This window comes from Macrosteles quadrilineatus, unplaced genomic scaffold (assembly GCF_028750875.1).
Source record: "Macrosteles quadrilineatus isolate MER2022 unplaced genomic scaffold, UCM_ALF_1.0 Scaffold_8__2_contigs__length_117827958, whole genome shotgun sequence".
NCBI lineage: Eukaryota > Metazoa > Arthropoda > Insecta > Hemiptera > Cicadellidae > Macrosteles > Macrosteles quadrilineatus.
In genome coordinates, this window is record NW_026542601.1 from 71,703,251 (window position 1) to 71,718,333 (window position 15,083).

The window sequence follows — 15,083 nt, forward strand, 5'->3', positions numbered from 1 at the left end:
CAGCAGTTAAACTAACACTGGTCTGTTGTATACCTACCCACGTTATTATGTCATCTGTCCATTTCTCTCTAATCTCAAAGTAGATCTATTGAAAATATGAAACCTCATAGTATTTAAGATATTTTACTTCTTAGGCAGTTGCTAGAAACCTCAGAGCTATGAGACAAGATGTCCAAAAATTTAGTCTGGGTTGTCAAGTGTAGGGTCCAAAATTGGAGCGAGGGCTTCTCCCATCAAGAGGTCTAACGGAGTGTCCACCTCCAAACTGTAGTTTTTGGGGACCTCTACATACCCGACCCTGTGGACATAAAAATAACCTTTAAACTTAGCAGTCTGTGAATTGCATAGTTTTGCCTAAGGAATCCAACAAAGAGGAAGGAATCCAATGTAACTAACAAAGAAATGTATTAATTAATATTAATGTTTAGAATATTAACAAAATATTATACTTTCATCATATACAGTACTGTGTACAGTAAAGATAATATCCCCGTAGTCGGCGGCCTCATTTAACCTTGCAATTGCCCATCCACATAGGCTTTGGGCCTGATTGTTGAACATATCAAGCAAAGCAAGGAGTGAGCTGGCACAGTAAAAGAGTTGAACGGTACTGATCAAATGTGGTGGCAGGCACCAGGACTTGAACCCAATGCATTGCTGCTATAGGGCCAAAATTCAAAGTCCGTCACTCTACGTACTGAGCCACCGGTTCACCTGATTAAAGTTCAGCACTTTGCATATGTATCAACTCATCAAAAACCTTTCACTCTTGTAATTTTATTCCATTTAGCTCTACTTGGCAACCTACCTTCCACCCTGGAGTTTGTTTTGATTCACCAGCTCAGTTGTTGCAAAGTAAAACATTCCGTTTTCTACCAACTCCCCATTCCACTCTTGTCTTCGAGGTCGTTCCCCTGTGTTGAAGTTCAGCTCCTTCACTGTTCCATCTAAAAATCATATTTAGAAAAAATTAACTTTTATTTCAAAAACTATAGCACAAACTACGAATAACTAACATTAGTTTAAACATCTTGATACCGTGAAATTAATAGTTAGGCCTACTTGTCTTAATTTAAAATGCTCATTTGTCTTGGAAAATTGAATATCTTTTGTCATATAAAAGACAAGTACTTGAAATTAACAACTTCAGATTCGATGGTTTTTGTTAAGACACTATATTATTGTGCAGAAAATCTTCTTGCAAGCACTAAAGGAACTCTCTAGATTCTCTTTCTATGTCACCCTTCATGACAAACAACTCCAATTACTCAACAAGATTTCTAACTCCAACCCTATGTATACACAAACCCAAAGGTTAACAAGAGATGAAAACGCAACTATTCATCACACAGATAGCTTTTAATAAAGTGAGAATTCTCCAAAAAAGTGTTTTAGCTTTTAAATGTAAGTTTTTCACAAATGTTGAATCAATAAAAAAATTCTAAAAATTCATGGAGCCATAAAAAAACATTTATTTCCTCAACCTTAACTATAATTTACTATTTTCTGACCCTTAAGAACCTCCCAGTGACCAAAACCTCAACAATTATATTTCTTGTAAGTTTGTACGTACTTTCCGCAGGCTCCCAACGCAGGTTTTTCTGTCGGGCTGCAGAGAATACTGAGTCATACCCTTGAGAAGTCATCATAAGACAAGCCTCGCGCAGCCATTGGGCTTTGATGAATGGAGAAGTGCATTGGACAAGGCCCACCAACCGCACATCTGAAAGACAATTGCAACGTTTTGATAAGTTAAACCATCTCAGTCTGATCGGGCCCATTGCATCATGATCTATATGACCAACATTTGCAGATTATTACGCCGTTGTGGTAAAATTTGTTCATGTGCATGATCTGACCCTATAAAAGTATGAGGATGAATAAATTTACTATAATTGTTCCACAAAATTATTGAGGTAAAAATCAGTTGCAGATGATTCAAAGATACACTAATAGTACAAGTTACAACTAATAGTATAAGTTTGTAACATTATCTAAAGGCAAACCTAACCTCAACCTCAAAAGTTGATAAAACATTATTTTCTCAAATATTGAAAAGCAAAATTTGAAGAAGCAGGACTTAGATGGTTGCACCATATAACATATAATGAAGGAAGAGAGAATAATTAGGATGCAGGTTGTTAATATTAAAAGAAGAAATGAACTCAAGAAGAGCAAGAATTATCAAGATCTAATTTACAGAGTATTGTCTGACCTGGATGTCTCTCTACAAACTCCTGGACAGCCAAGATAGAGGAAGTGTTGTCCTCAGCCACGGAGGCTGGTCGTTGGTGAACATTGGCCTCGTACTTCAGTGCCTCCTCTGCAATTTCCTTGTCTTCCGTTGACACCCATAGCTCATCAAAACCTTTGGAATGATACAAAACCATTATGTATTAGTTTGTACACCTATTTTTATAGATAACCAAAACAATGTTTTATTGGATCCAAAGCATTATTTTGTTTTTTTTAGGGGAGTTTTTACGAAAACTTCAGTCATAAAAATTGCAAACACTGTTTTTACCAATTTTACCAGGACGTGTATGCAATATGCAATATGTAAATGATAACTTACACAGCTTAGAAAACTTATCAAAAAGATAAATAATTTCATAACTTGTCAATAGTAAAGCCACAAATAAAGAAGTAAAATTTTAAATTTAAAAATCCAAATGTATATGTCTGAAAATCAATCGTAAACATTTCAAAACAGCCAGCCTTGATAATCAATTAGAATATATAATTTAATTATTTAATTCACGTTCTGATTAGGTTAAACTTAAAGTGAATTCCATTGATACTCACATATTGAGATAAACCAATTAGATTTTTTTGTAAAATAAATCTTAATGGGTCTTGGAAAATTGCAAAGATCTACTGAAAAAAGCTATTTTAATCACTTTATAGTCTAATCTTAATAGAAAAATATTTGAATGTGTCATTACAGCAAGGTAGTTAACATGCCCCTTCCTAATTAAACCATTCCAATTTTAGGCCTAATTATTACATATACACACAAAGAATTACAGTTTGAGTTGGCCATAGCTGTCAGTGCACGGGAGAGTAGAGTCTTGTTGTTGATGGTAGCCAAGTTCTTGCGAGCAAGTCCTTTACTGCCTCCCCGAGCCAAAATCAGCCCCACCAACTTAGTGGCGACCACTGGTTCTATCCTGAAAAAGATAAACAGTATAATTTTCATTTTAATAATAAAATCGTAATTTTAATTTTAATGTAATGTTCTACAAAAATATATGGTTTTTCCATCAAAAGATCTATGCAATACATCAAATTATATGATTCTAAGCAAATCTATGTTTTCTTTGTTCACTTTAAGATAAAAACCTTTAAGGATTTTGCATGAAAACACACTGTTTTGTGTTCAGCGTTGGACACTTAGCTGTACAAAGTGAGACATATCTTATCCCTTCTCATGAATTGTCTCTGTGGCTGGCTGGCTTCGTTGATTGAAAAAGAAGAGGGGCTGTGTTTAATGATAACAATTAGAGGTTTATATTTATCTGCTATTTATTATCAAGATGTAGGCGACATAAGATGAGTTAATTTGAATGTATTTTTTAGCTCCCACTATATATTGCTGTAGAAATATTAGATTTTGTATGATGCCCGCGCAGCTAGGAGGGAACATGTTTTAAGGTTAAGCACTACAGTATAACCACCCAGTTATAGAACTACAGTGTATTTGTACGAGCGTCTTTAAACTTAGTATAAGATGAGTCGGAATTACAAGTGCTCTGAAGAGTACAGTACTGTGAGGCGCGCCTGCGATCTCCCAAATGCAATATGAGTGCTGCATCTGTTTTGCGTCTGGAAAACTGCAGGCGTTCCTAGGGTTTTATAGTCAATGGTTTTATCTAGGCATTTTTTAAACCAATAAATTATGAGTAGCTTAAATTGTTGTTATGTTTAGTGTACTGTTATTAAACCGTCTTAGTTTGGGTTAGTGAAAATGCAACAAACTGTATGTTAATAATCTTTTGCAATATAAGAATAATTACTCAAATTGTACTAAGAGTGTGGTTACGTTCAAGAATCCAACAATAAAATAATAAGTGGGTTTGTAGTGCGATACAATACTATCGTTATCATAACTTATTGGCTATTTTCAGTAGTATGTTTAACAGAAAGTATCTGCTTGTTTTTTTAATGAGGGATATGTTTGTATCACTTTGTCTTTTATTGTATGTTTAACTTAGTTTGTGCACTTTTCCAAATAATATTTTATATTATACATATTATGTGTTTGTGTTAAAATTATAGTTTTTTTGCGTATTATCAATTAGCTTCAACACAATATCACCGTTTTCAAAATATACAACTGCATTTTTACATTTTAGTTTACATTTAGCGCGTTTTGGAGCGTGTACCGAGTTAATTGTCTAACGGTGTTTTTCAAATTGAAGATTTATATACAAATTTCTTGTAACCTTGTTTGTACAGTGTATACAAGTATCTTGATTATTAAGTAATTATGAGTGCCGGTTCATGTGAATGAACTATAATTATTCACTTTTGTAAAAAAAAAATATATCTTTATTATTTTGTACAATTAAATTAAATTCTAGAATTATGCAAACTTAAAATACCGGGTGTCGGCAAACGATTACTAAATTTGTTTTAACAAGCATATACAATTAATTGAACATTTAGCTTATTGTTAATAAAAAAACTCATAGTGTAATTGATAAAGCTTTCTCTACTGGCAATAGATTTTCACATACATTCTTTGGTGGTACGCACAACATAAAAAAGAATGTAAATTTCATTCCTCTCCACATATCATTGGAAACTTAAAGAAAGACTCCCATAATGTTCTCTATTAGTTCGTATACGGTACTCAGTTGTTTATTTATTTTATTTTTTGGATGAATGATTTCCTTTGTCCCCTACAAGAATCAACCACACAGGAAAAACAATTTCATATACCTGGGAAAACTAGGAGGAAATCTGTTGGCCAACCTAGACCAATGCAACAGTTAGTGAACAATTTTGATTCAAGGCTGAAATATTACTTCAGATAAAACAAAATTGGTAAAAACCTTTTATGTATGCCAACAAACTACATACAGGATACAGTACCGACAGTTTATTATCTTACTTCTCCTCGACGATTATATCCTTGTCCACCTTGAGCACCAGTAGACACCCAGCCAGACAGACAACGACGGCTGCGATAGCGAGGAAATGTCTCTTACACTCCTGGCAGTCAGCTGGGGGCGAGGGTGGCATGGGGGAGAGGGGTGTACGCGGCTCTACACTCGCCATAATCAGCTGATACCGCGGTCACGTGATGTCGACACTAGCGCTCCTTGCGGAGTGGTCACCAACTAATCCACTATTGATTTTTAGGTTAGGTCGGCCTAATTTTGCAAAAACGATTCGTAAACGTTGATATTAGATTGGTTTTAAATTTGTTACCTTGGTTCAGTAATAAAATGAGCTATTCTGTTATTAAAAGTAACTTGAGTGTCTGATAATGTTAAATAGCACTAAACTAGGTCACCACATGGTTTGGTAAAATATGGAACAAACTAGTATTGCTATAAATTTTAAAGTATAACTGAAACAAAATTTACTTGCTTAACATTGACAATTGATGTTTATTTAACTTACTATTCTTATTTAACATGTATATGCAAAGCAGTTTATACAACCCTGTAATACGTCGACACAGAAAAGTATATTTTATAATCTGACAACAAATACATCTATAGAGACCTCAAGAACTCAATATATTTTTAAGTCGCTTACGAAAATCCTAAAGTACAACTGAATTAAATGTGTTAAACATAAACTCATTGCTTATAGCATTATTTACGAACGTTAACACCAAACTGTTTCACCAAAGAAATTCATAAAACCCAACACCAAAACATAACTATATATCTGTTGACATTATAAAATCACATTTCTCGTTGCATCTTTTGTTCCAGCGTATTTTGAAATGCTCGACACAGGCTAGAATGTAATGTTACTGGTGTAAGTAGTCTTGTTTTGTAATTGCAACCGTGTGCGCAAACTCCATCCTCCGCACAGGAGGAGGCCACCCCCCCCCCCCCCCCCCCCTCTTGGAATTAAATATCCCTCAAGTTTACAAAAAGTATCCCCATCATATTCATATAAACTATGTGATTGTTGTAATCATTTTAATACGCCTATACTGTTAACATTTAATCAAGCTGCTTATAACATTAGCGTAGTTTTGATTGTTGTACAACTTCCGAACGTGCCATGGGTGAAACCAAGACTTATAATAGTGTCATTTATCCCAATATGTCCCGTATTAGTAGTAAAACCCTCTTAAAGGGAAATATCCCACCGGTGATAAATCACTTATTCTATACAGTGTATCTGGGTATTTGTACAATTGACACCTTTTGCCATTATAATGATGAATATTTTATAACGTGAACGCTGAAGGGACATCGATTTGTCCTTAGTTGGTCATTTGCAACTTATTCGCATTTGAATTAATATAACTATAACATAATTATTCATTACACAGTACTACGAGAACAGTTAGACGTAGCCTCTTTTACCATTAAAAGAGGTATAAAAGGTTTTAGATCCATATTTAAAAACACCAAATATAAACGACTGTTAATAGTTTCGTTGGAGGAATGCTTAAGAAGCGCTTATACGTTGTATATTTGTGGTTGTGTGAATATCCTAACAAATACTGGAAACAATCAGAGTATTTGATTTTTCACGAAAACACGATTATAAAAATGTTATATAAAACGTTGGTTAGATTCAACCAGTTGATTTTTAAATATTTTAGTAAGATTCAAATCAATTCAGATTGGAATCAAGATGAATCTTTATTTTCAAACCCAACAACGAAGTTTTGAAAGTTACTTCAAAGTGGTGCAAACTAATTATGCGCCTATTTTTGTGCTCACAAAAACCCCCAGTTTTTTAGTTGTTTATTTTGTATTTTTATTTGTGTATTGTTTACGTTTCTTTAAATGCTCTATTAAAAGAGATAAGTTATCTAAAATTGTTGACCGTTCCATTTAATAAGCTATTTTATTTAAACATTTGAAATTGTGTTACACCCATAAAATGGGTAATATAACTTGCTGTAGCTCTAAAATTAATACCGACAAAATAGCTTAATACAAAATGTTTCACAAATTGGACAATGTACTGTATCATATACGGGGTTAGTAAAAAGTCTGGAGACCCCCTGTTAATTTTTTAACGGTCCATACTAGAAAAACTAAACTCGGCACGCCTTTATGGCATGTTATGAAGTAGATTTTGGGCATAACCACCACTTGGTGTGCATCCCCGAAATGAAGGTGTGTACATCCCCCATTTTTGGAATGTACACCAAGTGGTGGTTATGTCCAAAACCTACTTCATAGTATGCCATAAAGGTGTGCCGAGTTTAGATTTTCTAGTATGGGCCGTTAAAAAATCAACAAGGGGTCTCCAGACTTTTTACTAACCCTGTTTAAGTACTATAGAAAATTGATATTTTAGCCGAGGATGTTGCGGTGTCTTCTTGGAATTTAAAAATACAACTAAATTTAATACTTTGAATATGTAACGGTAATGCTTGAGTATGATTAGTCTCACATTTGCTAGAAAACATGTTTGATGATAAATGATTTGTTGGAAAACTCCCATTCATTTCCCACATCAAGTCATGAATTTAATGTGGTAATTCGCTCTGTTTACGCCAGTGTGCTGCACGAATGCTAGTTAAAGTTTGTTTTTGAAACATTCTATACGAATGGATGTAATAGCTATAGTTTGGATTGTTTTAGGAGATATGGTTGGCGATCATGTATGCTATTCTGTTAATTGTCAAGCATCTACAGCAATGGGGATTTGCATCGAAGAAACTCGAAGGCTTTAAGGAAGGTGGTCTGAACCCCTAAAATTGTTCTATATACGCTTAGAACCGAACCTGTCCATCTTGCGTCAAAGAATCACCCTCCAAAGTCACTACTTACCACTTCACTAACTTTATAGGTCGGTGTAGTTAATAATATGTAATTGGCAATAGCCAACTATTTTCTCTAGAACTTATCGAGCATGATAGATATTAATTAGTTTCAAGAATTGGATAAAGGATTAATTATATTCCAAACTGTGCTTTTAGATGCACCTACGTTGTTAGCAATCAAACATACACTCATGGAGGGATTTCTCTCAACTTGTTCCAAAATTTCCTGTTCCTATGAAATCAACATTTCATAGGAAATCAACTGTTCTTAGGGGTTCATTGGATTGATTTGGCGTCTTTTTCCCTGTTCCTTGCAGGCGACCATAAACTCCAGAGAAAACACGATGATTTGGTTGAGTTCTGCGGGGAAATCACTTGGCATACACCCTACTTCCTACTCTGGCATTTCCATCAGCAAGTTCATACATGTAATTGAAATCTGTATATTCCGCCCAGCTAAAACAATTCATTTCACAGGAAGGAAAACTTTCACAAGAACACTTAAGATGTATTAACTATAACACTTTAAAAAAATATAAGACTCTTAAAAACTATTAAACTTTTAAAAACCTATAATACTGTCAAAACTATATAACTGTTGAAAACTATAAAAACTCTGATTAAAACTTTAAAACTAATAACATATATATTTCTATCGTCAATATCCAGTAATGTTTACTTCAAAAATGGCCCCTGTTTCTACTGTTTCTACTGTACCTGATAGCTACTGTTTCTAATGCTATCGAATACAAAACAGCTGTTCTAGACTAAGATCAGCAGCAGCTGTTAATTGATATTTATAATTTATTATACCAAACCCTTCAACTTATTTCATCTTTCTTCTTGAAAATGGTTTTGAATATAAAATAGTCTACAATATTTTGATTATTTTGACCAACCAGCTTGTTTACCAATAAGCTGTTTACTTTAACTTCTGATAACAGTCTCCAGTTTTCCATATTTTATTACAAAAACAGCAACTGCTCAGCTGATAATGGTCCAATCTTAACAATCTTTGCACCATCTTTTAGTAAATACAATTTTGCAACTTTTTGTATGGAGTAATATTTTTACAAAACTTATAGTTTTCAATATATTAAGCTTTGAAAACCTAAAATAACCACCATTTTGAAACGGTAATACGTTCTTTTATTCGTGTTTTACACTAAGGTAGTGGGCAGAACGATAAACATATTTGCTGAATTTTGACGCTATATCCCAAACCGTTAAGGAGTTATGTATGTTTTTGTAAAAAGCACTTAATGACAGACGAAAGATGCTAAATGGTTTAAGATAGGACACACGTTGTATTGCATTTTTTGCCTCCCGAATAATCTGGTAAATTTTGTCTTAGTCAAAGCTGGACGACCTATTTTTCAATTTTAACGCAACATGAGTTATAAACATAGTTACGCGTTTGTTAAATTACGGTAATCAGATGATTGCAAATGTGCGAAGTGAAAGACAAAATAACGGAAGTCTTCCTGTACAAAACTTGTTTGGGGCTAGAAAGTATCACCTCTCGAAGATTTTATCGGTTTACAATGGTCCGGAAGTAAGGAGAAGAAGCAGGACCTGACATCTGATGGTCCATGGAGGAAGCAAACACGAGTGTCGTGACTAGTCATAGAGTAAGTATAAGTTTCTGTATTTCCTCTTGTATCATAATGTAATTAGCAATGCTTATTTATTTCCTTGTGTGATGTATTAAAAATGTAAAAAAATTAAAAGTACGTTTTTAAATATTTTAGGAATTTGCTCAGTATTAAAAGCAACCCAATGAAGCTTAGTGTTCTCATCCCAAAAACATTAAAATTACTACGGTACATAAGAACACACCAAGAACATAAGAAAAATATTAAATGTTCGTCGTCATACCTATTGAGGATGAAGACTCCAGTTGTGGACGCAACTGGGCGTATGTGAATCAATTAGTGTGAACGTTGAGATTGAAATGAAGTGTGATGTGTGGTTGTGTAGCTTTGTTACTATACAAAGTCCAGTTTCTTTAGCTAGACCAATTTATTAAAGACCTAGTCATTAAGAACAGCAGATTTCAGTTTTGGATAATTAATTCATAGCACTCTTCAAGTAAGTAGGGTCAAGTGGAAGTGGCGTTATCTCAGCAACCAATAGGATTTATGTAAATGTCACGCTACATGACGTCACATATCACGTTGTGTGTCGGTGTGAACTGGACGATGTCCGACTGTCTGTCTGTCATAACCAGCGAGCAGGGTAATTACAACAGTTGCTTTTGCACAAGTAGGATAAGTCTTGATAATGTTGGAGGAATTGGTTTATAGCCGGTGGCTGCACGCCTAACAGTTACAAGCCCTGCTGGTTAGTAGCTTGTAAGTTGTGACTCGACCGGTGCAATTTTTCTAATTTTTTTTCATCAGTAAAATGTATATTAACAAGCAAGGATTTCCCTCTTATTTCAAAAATTAACGAGACATTGGTGAAGATCCTTAGTCAACAAATTAAGCACATGAAGCATATAAAGCACACATGAAACACATCATAACATGCTTCATAGGATAAGAGGTAATAGTTTGAATAAGGAATGAGATATATCTTATGAAGAACCTCTTTAAACACCATTAAAAAAGTAAGTTTTTATCTGCTGGTTTAACCCCCTTTGACAAAACTGGTCAAGAGCACGTGTATTTAATTCTCTCGAGTCGGGCGTTGGTTTCGGAGGTTTTCTGAGTAGCTGCGGTGTTCGTCTTGAAATTCTGAAGATTTGAGTCCAAGCGAGATTGATTCTTCAGCCAGATGCCATTTACTATTGGACTATTCCAAGATGGTGTCTAAAAAAAGTTTGACGTTTGATTAACAAGAGGTTTTGTACTAAAAATACACACAGCTAACTACACAAGCAGTACCCATCCAGTACAAAGTCAGTGACGTAACCAATGATAATCTCCCCAATAATCAGAGAACACCAGCTGCTGATGCCTCGTAACATTGTTCGTAATCTCCGCGCTATCCAGAGCGGCTCCGCGCCGTATGCCGTGTGACACTCTTGTATAACCAGTGATGCGCGGCTGCCGTTCCCTCAATTACATTTCCTGTTCCGGTCTCCTAATTGGGAATGACCCATTCCCGCACTTTCTTCCTGTAAAAGGCCCGATCAGCTGTTTTTATCACATTAGGTCCCAGCAAGTTTTGCCGCCGCGGTGTTTACTGTTTAATTGCCACTACTTCCGGAAACGAGTTTACCGTATTGCGAACCTTTGCAAGAAAAGGGCGCCATTGTTAAAACATGTCCTTTAAAGTTAAGTTAGTTTAGGTCAACCCTAAGCTTGTAATGGTAAATTTAAATAGTAAACGTACTATATTTAAAATACTCCATATGGGTCGCCAAGTGTATTAAGTTAAGTTGTTAGTTTACCTTTTGACTATGGATAGAACTTGACATTCTATTTCCAGGACAAATTTGTTGTCAGTTTTGATTTTTTTGACAACTTGTGCGCTTATGCAAATTACAGATTTTTTTCGAAAACGCTAATGTTCAACCAAACCTAAGGAAGACTGAGGAAGAAAAGAAAAGTACTTACAGCAGCAAACTCTCAGAGTGGAACTCAACCCTGTTGGTAAAAAAAAAAACTACAGATAAGACTGTTTTACATAGATGGGATGTGTATTTCCATTTTCAAATGTCAGTGTTTAAACCTAGAAGAACTGTTGTTTTTTACACAATTTATTGATAGAAGGATGCGGGGTGGGCTTACCCCCAAAACCTAGTCGAGAGAATTAAATACACGTGCTCTTGATACTTTTTAAAAGATATCTAATTTACTTTCGAACCGCTATCATAAATCGTTTAGGACATGGTCCTTGTTCTACAATCGTGGTTAGGTGCATATTCGGGGAAATCAATCAATGAACTAATGCTTTCTTAGATCGCTCAAAAAAAAAAAAAACACAAACAACATGATTGAGCCAATCATTCACTCATTGGTTATGATGCACTGACAAAACTTTCAGTAAGCAGGACAAAGAGTAAACAGAAAAATATTTGGTTGTGTAATCTTGTAAATGTTGAAAGGACAGGAGCTATTGCAAATATATTTTTTCCTACACACTGAGGGCTATACTTATTGCAGCGGATTACACCTTGAAAAGTTGGCTATACTAAACAATTTATCTTATAGCAGAGTGTTTTGGCTGTCAGCATAGATTAAAAGATACTCCTTTTATCTATGCTGTCAGTTAAGTTTTTTTTTTCTTTAAAGGGTAAAAAATCTTAATTTTACAATTTTTAGCGACTATACACAATTAGGCTGTTTTAATGGAAAATTATGCATAAGGCAGTAATACTGTAATACCAAACATACCACCAGATCAGCGTAGATGTTATCATTATTTTATGGAACGTGTTGTATAAATAGGCCTCCAAGTATAGTTAAAAAATGTGATAGTAAAACAAATTAAAATTGTATAAATACGTAATACGTAAGTGTTTTTTTTTCTATTCATAGTAAGAAAAACGGCTTCCTACTTTTACAAGTACTTTTTGATTGTTTGACCAAGCATTACTTTCAAAATCCTTATACTGTATCGGTAAATTTTAACTCATTATCGGTGTAGAGGCAAGAAACAAAGCTCCGACAACAACTTTGAGTTTACGAGTCTCCGATTTTGTCATAAAACCTAAAGTACGCTGTTAACATCACCCGACGACCTCACTATTTGAAACGTCACGGTCAAGAGACTCGAACCCACGACCTGGGAGAAAGTCCCTCGCACTTTCATCTTCGGCTAATGTTTGCATAGATTTTCATAAATCGCAAACGAAAGTTGAAGCACGGCTTTTTTTATCCAGCTTGAAGTATTATCATCCATGACGTTTTACATGGCTGCAAAACAGCGGGGCGCCCCAAGGATGTGTGATAGGACCAGTTGTTTTCATATTTTAGACGACAAGGTATCAGTGTTTTCTTACTTCCGTCAAATCAACCTAATGTTTACTGATAGTTCTCAGATGTTTCTTCACGCTACGATTCAAAAATCAAAATTAAAATATCTTCAATTATTTGATAACGTCTTACACAATTATTGAGATACTTATGTACATGAAAGAGACGTTGAAAATTAAGATAAATTGTTTATAAGGCTAGGTATTCTATACTGCATAATGTGTGTCACTCATCCGCTTTGTCTGGCCTAGCTCTTTATATGAATATAAAATATGTTTATTCAAACCCGTGTGGTAGCTTTTGCAGCAAACCTATGACAGCATTCCGTTCTTAGAACGGCCTTGCAGATGAAACTAGGGGATAAATAGAAAGGCACATTCCAACATTGAATTGCCAGCGTTCACGGCTGATGGCAATAATGAAAACCAAGTAAATCAGCTGTTGTTCGGCTAGAATGAACCGAACGGATAGACTGTCACTTTTCCCAAAGAAGACAATATACCGTACTCGTACAATCTGGGTTTGACGAGAACATTGTAAATACAACACACACTTCTAAATATTTTATCCATTCATAGTTTTTAGATAAATTACAGTAGTAAGATTCTTTATTTCTTATTACTGTTAATTATATAAATCAACCAATATTTTGAAGGGTAAAAGAAGCAAAAATACATATACTAGAATATGGAAATGCAAAACTAATATACTTTATGTATATTATTATTTTTTTTATTTTTCTATAATTTTTTCATAATAAAAATTTCATAGCAAATTTAATGGAATAAATCATTCATTCATTCATTCAACGTTTGTACGTAATCCAACTTTCCTATACATGATCAAGAAGATTTGAAAAGGAGATACCCAAGTGTAATGAATTTAACCAGAAATACTTGGGCTTTTTAAGTTTAAGTAATTTACGCAAACAAACATAAAATAAACCAGAATAATTTAATTTGAGACTAATATCATTGTCCATTTCCAGTAGAGTGAAGAATGAATCGTATTAGATTCGTCAAAAGTGCTTTTTATTTAGCCATCATCAATTTTAGAATATGTGACTATCATGACAATACGTATAAACATATTACAAGCACAAACACATATGACAAGTCGTCATTAATATATTAGTTAATTTATTGATAAAAATGCTCTTCTAGCCATGTGATATTCCGTGACCCCCTTGACCTGATCTAAATGTGTAAGTTCCGGGCTACGACCTAGCATAAAAATGTGAATGTGGTACATAACATGAAAACATTTAATCAATACAACTAACAAATCAATGATTTAATATTTCAGCATATGTGTCACTCTATCATGTTTTACACCCATGTCCGCTTCCCCCGACATCCCCCTCCCCACACCCCCGCTCACCGGCTGTCTGTCTGTCTGTCTAGGTGTCCATGATCAGTTTCTCTACCGCTCTCTTACAAGACGTTGGTATCGTGCCAGTGACTACTGTGACTTAGGATTACCAAATTATACGGTGAGTTGAAAGTCTAACCAATCTCAATGTCCAATACTTTTTTATTTTAGTAATTTATTTGTATAGTAATAATTTAATTTTTATAATTCCCGGTTTAGTACACATCTGAGAATTTTACACGATTAGAGACTTTATAAAAGAAGCTTTGTTTAAGTTTTATTAATTTCTTAACCATCGATCTCTATTATAATAGAGATCGATGGTTCTAACAAATAAATTGTTTATGAGGATTTGTTCAAACTCGCATACCACAGAACTCTAATTATTGTGCTTAATTTAAGAATTGTGCGTTAGTTATTTTCCGTTGTTGGGGTGGTGACTATAAAACTCCTTGGGGTTTGGAAAACTGGAAAACAGCAACGGGAAAGATGGTGAAATCATCAACAGCGGAAAAGTAAATAACACGTCAACAAGTTAAATCGTGTTTAACATTGTTTACATGATTGTACAACAATTGTTTGTGTGGTAGTGGAAAAGTTTAAAGATATATAACAGGATAAGGATATATAAACAATATTAGTAATCTGATACATACTTTCTCCGATTATCTTGTCAACAACCCTATCATGGGTAGGCGGTGGGAGTAGCTATGGTGTTTTATGGGGAAAATCAAGCTGCAATACCTTTTGAACCGTCACTTTTTTCAGCAATGGGCGTTGTGCCATTTTGTTTCAAAGTTAAAAGTACCATA

At 34.5% G+C, this 15,083-nt stretch overlaps 2 protein-coding genes across 3 annotated transcripts in view; one reads left to right on the forward strand and one right to left on the reverse strand.

The window, feature by feature from the left end:
* Window positions 1-5,892, reverse strand: LOC129001329 (N-acylneuraminate cytidylyltransferase A-like). Its single transcript, XM_054428596.1, has 6 exons — window positions 5,117-5,892; window positions 3,028-3,170; window positions 2,216-2,368; window positions 1,574-1,723; window positions 809-947; window positions 1-298 (listed from the first exon to the last, which is right to left on the reverse strand). The coding sequence occupies exons 1-6, from the start codon at window positions 5,281-5,283 to the stop codon at window positions 181-183; spliced, it is 870 nt and encodes a 289-aa protein (XP_054284571.1). The 5' UTR covers window positions 5,284-5,892; the 3' UTR covers window positions 1-180.
* An 8,426-nt stretch (window positions 5,893-14,318) lies between these two features.
* Window positions 14,319-15,083, forward strand: part of LOC128999883 (probable chitinase 10) — a 72,111-nt gene continuing 71,346 nt past the window's right edge. The window contains exon 1 of one of the 2 annotated variants that reach the window (XM_054426621.1): window positions 14,319-14,392. The gene's annotated coding sequence lies outside the window, so the exon portion shown is untranslated. The remainder of the gene's footprint in view (window positions 14,393-15,083) is intronic. The other variant, XM_054426624.1, reaches the window with a different exon arrangement.